The 11,416-nt window shown below is 33.4% G+C and overlaps 1 protein-coding gene across 1 annotated transcript; it reads left to right on the forward strand.

The window, feature by feature from the left end:
• The first annotated feature begins 7,190 nt into the window (after positions 1-7,190).
• LOC103501191 (exocyst complex component EXO70E2) lies at positions 7,191-10,053 on the forward strand. Its single transcript, XM_008464707.3, has 2 exons — positions 7,191-7,574; positions 7,833-10,053. The coding sequence occupies exon 2, from the start codon at positions 7,952-7,954 to the stop codon at positions 9,929-9,931; it is 1,980 nt and encodes a 659-aa protein (XP_008462929.1). The 5' UTR covers positions 7,191-7,574; positions 7,833-7,951; the 3' UTR covers positions 9,932-10,053.
• The last annotated feature ends 1,363 nt before the right edge of the window (positions 10,054-11,416 follow it).

Consider the following 11,416-nt stretch of genomic DNA (forward strand, 5'->3'; position numbering starts at 1 on the left):
ATTAACATGCATACTACACATTATAACCACTATAACATACCTTCAATGCAAGAACATGTTAATCTATGGTGGGATTTTAAATCTATATGGCATATATTATGCACATACAATTTAATTTAGTTAAAACATATTTCACATGCATAATTAATTAAAAAAAAAACCCTAAAATGGATTGGTTTTGGCTCCTAAATTAAGTTAATAACTAAACTATTACAGTAACAATTTGGAGAAGTACATGAAATGCTCCCGAACAAGTTAAACTGGCCGAAAAAACCATCAAAATAGCATCGAATCGGACCAAAAACCCCTTGAATCGGCCCAAGAAGCTTATGGACCAACCTAAAACCCATCAAATGCGTTGAACCAGCTTAGCCCAACAGAGAACCATCAAGCATGGGTCACCAACCAGGTCGGACCGGGTCATGGAGCGAAAAATGGGAACGGACAAGTGGTAGGCCAACAATCAAGTGAGTATGAACGAGTTGGTACCGGACACGTGAAAAAAATAGACGAAACTGCATGGTCTTGGACAAAACCAATGGGCCGCATGAGGTATGGGTCAAACTTGACACTGGGTCCCACACTAGAGAGTAGGTCGAGTTTGTTGAGCGAATGGGGCAAGCCAACAGACGAATCGGGTCAAAACCAGGCAATTACGTTGGGTCTGTCTCATTTTTCAAAATTTCACTTTTCTCTCTCCCGATTGATGCAATTACAACCTAAATTCAACTCTAATGACACTAATAAAAAATTACATACCCTTAAACAATTAATTAGGTCACAAATTCAAGGCCAATTACAATAATTAAAACAAAAAAAAACTTAATTTAGGATAAAACCATAAAACCATAAATCCATTTTAGTTCAACCACATAGTCAAATAAATTAAAAAACCTACCGTATGTAATTGAGTAAAATCATGCATCCTCTAATACCACATGATAGATTATGAAACATGCGCAACAGAATAAGAATCAAATTTTACCCTAATTGCAACTAAACTATATTTAGTGATTAACATGCATTAAGAACCCTAATTGAACTAAATTAGGATTGAAGAAAAACATACCTTCAATAACTCCCGTTCCTCATTAATCTCCTCATGAACTCGAATTGGGACCATGACTGGTGTTGACCCGCTATTCTCCAAACTTAAAACCGGATTGTGGAACTCATAAGGTAAAGGAATTAATGAGAGATATGGAAATTTGAAGGAGAAAATTTTAGAGAGAGATGGAAATTTGGAGGAGGGAATCAAGTTGAAGATTTAGGAAGGAAAAAAACAACAATTGATAGAATTTTGTAAAATTTTCAAAAGTCTTGTAATATTTAGAAAAAGATCTTTAAATAACCTAACTATATGCAACTATTTCATGTAATTAGTTCATCCAAAATCAACACCTTACTTTCCATTTACAATTAGTGAAATTAATCATCATTTCAATTTCTTTTAGTGAGCATGGTGCCACCACCATGAGCTTCCAATTAGCTCACTAAGACTTAGTGGGATTATCCAACAAAATGTTGGATTTTCTCACTAACTTTAGTCAATCTAGTCAAAGTCAAACTTTGACTTTTCAAGTCAAAAGTCAACATTTTGACTTTTCAAGTAAAAACTCAACATTTTGACTTTTTACCATTTTGTCCATCTTGACTAATTTCGACCTCCGAGCACGAATCCGCATTCAGTTTTCTTAATTCAAGTCACATTTTAATATAAAACATGTCAAAGTTTGACTTTTCAAAGTCAAAAGTCAACTGACTTTTTACAACTTTGACCATTTGCATAAATTTCGAGCTTCCAGATATAAATTTGTATTCATATTTTTTTTATATTTAAATCAAATTTAAACATAAAGCTCTATCTCAAACTTATAATCGACGGCTGCATCACATATATTCGTAAGTTTCTCTCTCTTTTACCTAATTCGAACAATTTGAATTATTCCAACATATTGTTCTAAGTTAATTCCATATGAGCTAGCAGGGGAACTTAATGGACCAGATCATGGGCTCCAATGATCCAAAATTAACTGGCTAAATCCTTTTAGATCAAGCTAATCAACATTCGTTAACTAACAGGTCATTCCACTAAAGTTCGGTAGTTGCACTCCCCTCACTATAGATATATTTCTGTCCATCTGATATAACCATGCTTAGTAAGTTAATTCTTCACAGGGTGATCGTAATCTTTGCTAGGTGAAAATATCATTTTATTCCCGAGATTACATCTTGCTCCTTAAGTCGTTCTGATCCACTACTGAACAATTGGTTTAAGGTCCAACCTATAAATCGAATCCCTCTTGGGCCAATGAGAGGGTGGGATCACTTGTTCAAGACTTGGATTTAGTCCTTACGAGAACAACCTTTCTACTAACCCTTAAGTAGGTAGAAGTGAATTTCGTCTTGCACCCTATGTCTCTAGCCATCCACTAGGTCTTACCCCTAAAATGGGAGGCTTATTAGGCCAACGTTGTTAAGCTTCCATCACCTATGAAAATCTAAGGATAATTCCATGTGAATTGAAATTCATAGTTAGCTCATGACTAAAATTAAGTTACCTAGGCATCATAATTGAAATAGTTCGTTTTATATAATCAATTGTGTTATAACTTAAAGTAACTATTTCATAGTTCCAGTTTTATGTAAACTGATCTGTACATAGGATGCCCTTAATTCCATGTCTCTACATGAATGATTTAGGATCACATCATTTGTACTAATTACAAAGTGTGTCGCATCCATAACGTTTCCAGAATAAGGCGTCCAACCTTATTCATACACTATTTACCGTTGAGGCTATAAACTCGAACTTAATCCACATTTATGTCTCTACATAAAGTTCATGTCTACACTAGATAGGTTTAGGACCTTAGTTTATTGGATGCAAGATTATAGTATTCTATTTTTACTAATAAGTTCTTAATAACCACTTTATTGAATAGAATATAATTTTCACTACAAACTACGAGTTTTAGGACATAAATCCCAATAGATATATGAAGTAATTTTATTTGCATCCTACAAATTAAATCATTTATATTAGCTTTTAGTTTATCTTTAATCTTAAATCTTTATTATTATTCTTTTGTGATCATTTTTAGAATTTTCTTTTTTAAAATTTTCACAACAATTTTTAATATCTTTTAATAAAATACTAAAGGAGAGGAGGTTCGGGAGAGGCTAAAATATCTCAACTAGGTTTTTAAAGTTTTTATCAACTATCTCGTTCATCGATTCAAAATTTTTATTCCATAGCTTCATTTTAAATATAATGATTAAATGATTCGCCTCACCATAGATTTATATTTGATTTTACTATATTGATTTTTATAGTTTTCATAATTAATTTATGTTTAATTTTCAATCTGAGGAAGATTGACCTCTCTCTTATTTATAAATAAAAGTTGTATTATTAAACTTTTATAAATTAGTTCTCTTTTTTAAGCTTCACATAACCCATGCAAATGCACGTAGCAATAAATTGATCCATAAAAAATGTTGGATTTAAGACGTTTTTGTAATCTAGCCTATTTCATTAGGTTGTTAGTGTAGCTCCAAGCTTAAGGGGAATCCGTGGAAATGACAAATATAAAAATGGAAATTAGAAAAAGAGCAAACTGTTATTTTATTTTATTTATGGCAAAACTAACTACCTGAAATAGTTCCCCACTTTTTTGGTCCAAAATTACCCCTCAACGGATGAGAACTGTCCAAATTCAAATACATTATATTTAAGAAGATCGAAAATTCAAATAAAATATCACATATCCGATTACAATGTATTTGTGAACACACTCACTTATGATAATTATTAACTAAATCAAAAAATTATTATATTCTTTCAAATATCACTAAACATATTCAATTGGTTTTAATATCCACTAATTATTCCGATTTTTACCTTCAATAATTATATATTCAAACTTTAGCTATTAATGCAATGAATACGTCATAAAATTTTAATGCAATGAATAATTTCTAAAATAATGATAAAGATGATGCAATAATTAACTATTAACAAAAACATTAAAAAGTAACGAAAAATCATTTAAAAGATTCAAATTTCAAATCTCAAGTAAACTTCAAATTCAAATTTCAACCATTCCCTAAAATTATGGCAAATATAATGGAAATACTTAAGTTTAGAATCAAATCTCAACTCTCCCTAAAATCATGCCAAATAAAATGTGATCTATCTTTAATTTTGCCAACCAACCGGAATTAAGGGAAACAAAAATAGAAGATTCACCGGAAGACAATTAACCGGAATTTAGGGAAACGAAAATTTGTACTAAAAGAAGAAGGTGGAAAGCGACGGTGCGGATGGAAAACAAATGCGGGTGGAAAGCCATTTGAAAATTTGAAGAATGTTAGAATCGGAGAAAATTTGAAGAAAATTTTGAGAACTCGGTATTTTTTACCGATACATGCAGAAAATAGAGGAAAAATCCAAAGGTTAAAGAAGGAACAGAAGCGTGAAACGAAACAACTCATCGATACTTTGGGTGGTGCAAACCGATTAAAAAATGAAGCGCGTGGAGACGGTGGAAAAGCAATGAAAGAGAAATCGATGGTGGAAAAGCGACGGTGGAAAAACGGAAGAGAAAGCTACGGTGGAAAAGCGACGGTAGAAATGCGCCAGAAAGCCTTTAAAAAACGGAAAAACAAATGCGCCGGAAAGCCTTTACAGAAGATGATCTATTTTTTTGGGAGGAAAAATTAGAAAATTGAAGGGAATGCATAGTATGTATTAATTACAAGATATTTGTGATTTTTCTTACTATTGTATTTAGGAGCATATTGTAAAGTAGGTAGGGGCATTTAAGGCATAGTTATCCCATTTATTATGTGGAGATTAACTGTTTTGCTATTTTGACAATTTAAAAATAAATTTATCATTTATCCAAAGTAAATCTTAGATTTTGCTATTATTCTTGTGGTACCTTTTCTTAATCTCAATTTAGATTTAAAGCGATTCTTTAAGTTGAGACATGCTCCTTTGGTACTTTGTTAGGCCCAGCATTAAAGGCCGGAACCAACCCCTTTCTCTAGGCTTATTGGTCCTAAGGTTTCATTTTTGGCCCAATCTCAGTGTAATTGCTTGATATCCGATTACGTATTGGATATAAAATGACCAAGAATATCCGATTATCTATAATTACATAATAATTAATTTTAATAAATCACTTCAAAATAAATTAAATCATATATTTCTATAATGAATAACAAACGCCCGATAAACTTTTTTATTTACGATTTTTAAAAAATATAACAAACGGGAAAAAGTCCACATACCCACAATAACAAATACAAAAAATATCTCAGGCAACACGCGATTAATCGACCACATACGCACATGAGTAATCTTCTTTTAAATGATCGTGTACTATAATTTAAGCGAATGATCTATAATGATTTAGATTAGATACATAATCGTGTAGTTCTTTTTAACGATGGAAAAAATGCTTCAATATTAAAGATGTTGACTATGATAAGCGATCATTTAAATTATATCCACACAATCGTGTAGTTTTTTTAAACGATGAGATTCAAATTTAAATGATTGTGCTAACCATGATAAACGATCACGTTGACAATAGTAAACGACCGTTTAGCTTAGTCAAAATGATATTTAAACGATCTTCATATTTTAGAATATAAGGAAAATGAAGTAGTTTTAAAGAATTTTGTTGAAAATGATGAAGATGAAATAGGAGATTTAAATAGAAGAATAAATTGTTTAAAAATATAAGAAAGAAAATCTTGGAGAGGAGATGAAGAAATTTGGAAAAGAAGAAATCGCAAAAAAAGAAGGAGAAAGAGAAGTGACGCAAGAGCAAACCTAGAATTATAAAAATATTTTGCCGGCTTCCTAAACTTTTCTTAAATTGTTATACAGGCCATAAAAATTTAACATTTTCATTAGGGGTCTTTTAAAAAATATAAAAAAACAGCAAAATATATACACTCTATAAAACAATTCAAAAAACAGAAAAAGCCCAAAGGTCCACCGTGTAAAATACTAAAAATGCCCCGTCATCCACACCGTCAATAACGCGGGCGTAATATTTGTGATCGTTTAGATTTAGTTATTATTTGATACGCGATCATTTAGATATGACTACAATTTATTATTTGATACGCGATCGTTTAGATATGGCTACAATTTATATGCGATCGTTTGAATATGACTACAATTTATTTTTTCAATTCCATTATTTAATTTTGTTACACGATCGTTTAATTTGGTTACATTTAAATTTGGTTACACGATCGTTTAAATTTGGGGAGCCAAATCTAAATGATTTTTTTTTCAAAATTTAGTACACAATCATTTAAATTTCTTTACACGATCGTTTACTTTTTTTACACGATCGTTTACTTTTTTTTTACATGATCGTTTACATTTGGCTACTCCAATCCAAATGATTTTTTTCAAGATTCTTTATACATGCTCTTTTATTTTTTTTACATGATCGTTTACTTTTTATTAAACGACCGTTTACATTTGAGTACTCCAATCTAAATGATTTTTTTCAAGATTCTTCATACACAATCTTTTTTAATTTTTTTTTACACGATCTTTACTTTTTTTTACTCGATCGTTTGGTTACTCCAATCTAAATGATTCTTTTTTAAGATTCTTTATACACGATATTTTAGATTTTGCTATTTTTTGTACATGACGTAAAAAAGAAAAAGGAAAAGTACAAAGACGACGAAAAAGCAAAAAATAAAAAGAGAAAAAGAAGAAAAACGATGAAAAGATTAAACGAAAAATAAAGAATTGAAAAATAAAAAAAAAATGATTGAAAGAAATTGCAGAAAAAAATAGGAAAGAAAGAAGATATGAAATCATAAAAGAAGATGATGAAAGAAATAGCAGAAGTAAGACAAATTGCAAAAAAATATATATTTAAAAAATGACTAACTTTATGATTTTTGTTATATGTACCGTAAATAGTTTGGTGTTTTGTTACGTTTGTTTGAGTTTCCTTTTCGCTATGTTTATATAAATTTAACCTTTTATTTTCTTAAAAAACATTGAAATTAGAATATTTAAATAATTTAAAATTAAAAATGCATTTTTTCTCTCTCTGTCTGTTTGGAACACGTGATTCGGTAAATTACTTTTCGTCTACTTATAGAAAAAACAAAGAGAAAAAGAAGAAAAAAAAATCCTCCGTTTAAGTTAGCGAAAAAAACCATCCTCTCATCTCACTTTAAACTATAAAAATACAGGTGAAAATTCATGTCCTTCGTCAACGAGAGATAATACTGACCATTCTCCATTTTCAATTTAATAAATAAATAAATAAAACCATCATTACTATTTTATAATCCTCCCCACGTCCTCTAATGGAAGATCCGTCAAAATTGTGAACCATTTTCCTGCAAAAAAAAAACTAATAAAGCAAAACTCAAGAGCCTTCAAAATCTGTAGACCCATCACATTAAACCTTCAAATTCGTGGAGCAGCCAGAAATCCGCCATTGTTGAAGCTCCTCCACCTCTCTGAGCTTTGCTGAATCAGAGCTTCTTCAACTTCTTTTTTCTTCCCAAACTCAAGGGTATGTTTTGTTCTAGATTCTTACTCCCAATCGAGTACTTGATTTTGATCTTTTGGGTCTTCTTCTATTTTAGATTGGTCTACTTTTAGTAAAATCCTTTTTTTAGTTGATTCTTTCAACTTTGAACTGCTTTCTTCGTTCACCTCTTAAATGAGGGCTTCCTTTGCCCAACTACTTTCCCCCTTCTACTTGATATTATTATTTGTCCACAAAACCCCTTCTCCTCTTTCTTAATCTCTTCTTGTTTCGTTTCTGCAGGAGTTTTAGTGTCTGATTTGATCTTTGAGAAATTCAGGGTTTCAGATTATTTTGTATTTTTCATCTGGAGTCGGATCTAGCTGGTATTGATTGTTCTTCTGTTGGGGTGTGTTTGGAATATGGGAGAGTGTGAGTGTTTAGTTTCAGAGTCGGTAGGCGAGGAGCGGCTTGTTGCTGCTGCTAATTACATTATTAAGGCTTTAAGTTCAAACATAAGAATTTCAGATGATGGAAAGAAGGTTTTGGCTGATCTTTGTTCGAAGTTATCTTTAGTAACTACACAGAATTATGAAACAGATGTCGTTGAAGTTGAAATCAATGAGAGAGGGGTTGGGGATGTTGAAGAGATTGAGAGTAGTTTCAATGTAGTGCAGGAGAAAATCATGGCTTGGGAAGCTGATCAGTCCATGATATGGGATTCTACTACTCTGAATGAAGCTTGCGAGTATCTGAATGCTGCGGATGAAGCTCGGGAATTGGTTGGCAAGTTGGATAGTTTGTGTTTAAGTAAAGATGAATATGGTTATGAACTTTTGAGGAAGGCACACGATGTTCTTCAAACGGCTATGGCAAGGCTTGAGGAAGAGTTTAGACACTTGCTTGCTAAAAGTAGCCTTGAATATGAGCCTGAGAGCATGTCTTTCCACGTGGTGGAAGACACTGTGGAGGATGGATCCTCAAGCTTATATCACGATGAATCTTTTGAGAGTTCGGTTCGGAGTAGTAGTGTTGGGAGAGTTTTGGAGAATTCCATCATTGATTTGGTCAATCCTGATGCAGTTATTGAGCTTAGGGGCATTGCAAATGTCATGTTCAAGGCTGGTTATGATCAGGAATGCATCCAGGTTTACAATCTTCTCCGTCGGGACGCTTTAAACGAGTGCCTCTTGACTCTTGAGATGGAGAAGCTGAGCATTGAGGATGTGCTAAAAATGGATTGGGTTACTTTGAACTCGAAGATTAGGAAATGGAACCGAGCAATGAAGAGATTTGTGAGGATCTATTTAGCTAGTGAAAAATCCCTTTGCGATCAAATTTTTGGGGAGGAAGGACTTGTTAGTTTGAGTTGTTTTGTTGAATCGTCGAAGGCATCGATGTTGCAACTACTGAACTTTGGCGAGGCCATGGCAATAGGTCCTCATACACCTGAAAAGTTGAATCGCATTCTTGAAATGTATGAGGTTGTTGAAGAGCATTTGTTTGATATCGACACATTGTACTGTGATGACATTGGTTATCTTGTTAGAATCGAGTATCATGATGTTTTAAAGAGTTTAGGTCAGTCTGTGAGGGCAACATTCCTTGAGTTTGAGAAAGCTATTGCAGCAAACACATCGCCAAATCCATTTGCAGGTGGTGGAATCCATCATCTAACAAAATACGTCATGAATTACCTAATGATACTTACCGACTACCGTGACTCCCTCAATTTACTCCTGAAGGATGATGAAGATGTGTGTCCCAATTCACCATCATCCTCTTTGAATCCATCTAGAGAAGAAGATAGAGAAGGCGAGTTCTCACCAATGGCTCGGCATTTTCGTTCAGTTGCTTCAATTCTAGAGAGTAACCTTGACGAGAAGTCAAAGCAATACAAAGATCCTGCTCTACAGCACTTCTTCTTGATGAACAACATACACTACATGGCTCAGAAGGTTCGAGGTTCTGAGCTTATCCAGATATTTGGGGAGGATTGGGTTCGAAAACACTACAAGAAGTTTCAGCAGCAGGCAACCAACTACGAGAGGGCTAGTTGGAATTCAATACTCCAATACCTTAGGGAGGATGGGATTCAAAATCCGGGTTCTACTTCCGTCTCGAAAAATGTCCTCAAAGACAGACTGCGTAGCTTCAATCTAGCTTTCGAGGAGATCTACAAAACTCAGACTGCATGGATAATTCACGACTCTAGGCTTCGAGAAGACCTGCGAATCTCAACATCGCTGAGGGTGATCCATGCTTATAGAGCATTTTATGGAAGATGTAATAATCATGTAAGTGATAAGCTTATTAAGTACACTCCAGATGATTTGGAGGGTTACCTTCTTGATCTCTTTGAGGGATCTCCAAAATCATTGGCCAACACCAGCAGAAGGTGAAAGTTCGTAAAATTAACTCTAAAACTTTTCTTCTTCTCACTTACTATTAAGTTTTGTACCAGATCCATCCTTGTAACTTTTGCTCTATCTTTATTGTTATAATAATGTAAAGATTACATCTATTTTAGTTGTTATACTTTCTATTCCTGGTTTCGTAGAACGTATGTGGTGATATTTTTATTGTTCGACGGTTGAGGATGTATGTTTTAATATGTTGAGCCACATGTGACCGTGTAGTGACGAGTGTAGATATTACAATAATGCAATTCAAGTTGGTACGGAATTTTATATTTTTTCAAACTCAATTCACGCACGAAAACCTCGTAATTTTGCCTCCAAAATGTTAGTTTATATAGAATATTGATATTTCACTGATATTTATTGATAATAATCAAATATTACAGTCTTATATATAACCATATTAAAAGATACAGAAGGAAAGAATATATAAGAATAATATTTATAAGAATAATATTTTCCAAAAATACTCTAATTATGTCAATACCTTCCCTCAAACTCAAGGTTATCACAAACTTAAGTTTGCTAAAAAAACTTCTTAATCAAATCAGTAGACCTAGGATAGAACCAGAAACCCATGAAGAACAAAAACACAAGAACCTTTCTAGGCTAGAGACAGAACCCATGAAGAACAAAACGAAGAACTTCTGGATAGAGACATAGATCCTCATATAGAGATCTATAACAAAACCTACGAAGAACGGAACAAGAATTTTTGGGTAGGAGCAAAGATCCTAAACTATTGATTACAAAACAAAGCCTTTCTTTTTTTAGAACCAAACAAAAATAGTTAGACCAAAATTGAACTAAACTAGATTAAATGAATTGAACAAAAAATAGGCTGATTGAATTGAACTGACTCAAGTGAACCAAACTAGACGTACTTCAAAAGTTGAATCTACATTTCGTGAAACCCTCCATTAGGAAGAGAGTCACAACACAGACGGACTGATGCGTGAACAGAGACAGGTTTAGACAGATTTGGAGCGAACTGATGCAGATTGAAGGAAAACTTCAAAGAACAGCGGCAGATTGGGGCAAGCTAAACTAGGTTTTTTTCTAACATATTCGGTGAGCCGCGATGACACGAGGCGGATTTGGTCAACAGGTGGCTGAAAATGATGAAGATTAGGGCTACTCGTGGTGGTGGCTGCATTCGGCTAGGGGTAGCGGCCAAAGACAAAAGCGGCGGACGGAGGTAGAGTCGATGGACGATTGACAAACAGAAAGGGAGTATGAGGCGGCCGACAATTGGAAAAGAAACATTTTCAGATGGGATTGGCGGCTGAAGCTTGAGAGGAAGAAGAAAAAGAATTTTCAATTATTTTTTTTAGTGGAAACAAAGAGTGAAAGCAGAAGTTTTACACTTAGGTCTGCCTTCGTCATGACGACTAGTCATTGATGGAGGCAGAGATCGAACAAGGCTAGTGACAGCTAAAATTCAATTAGAAAAAAAAACCAATGAGA

This window comes from Cucumis melo, chromosome 7, assembly GCF_025177605.1.
Source record: "Cucumis melo cultivar AY chromosome 7, USDA_Cmelo_AY_1.0, whole genome shotgun sequence".
Lineage (NCBI taxonomy): Eukaryota > Viridiplantae > Streptophyta > Magnoliopsida > Cucurbitales > Cucurbitaceae > Cucumis > Cucumis melo.

Bases quoted from the DNA above. Each gene is read 5' to 3' on its own strand.
- LOC103501191 (XM_008464707.3), top strand. From the start codon at position 7,952: ATGGGAGAGTGTGAGTGTTTAGTTTCAGAGTCGGTAGGCGAGGAGCGG.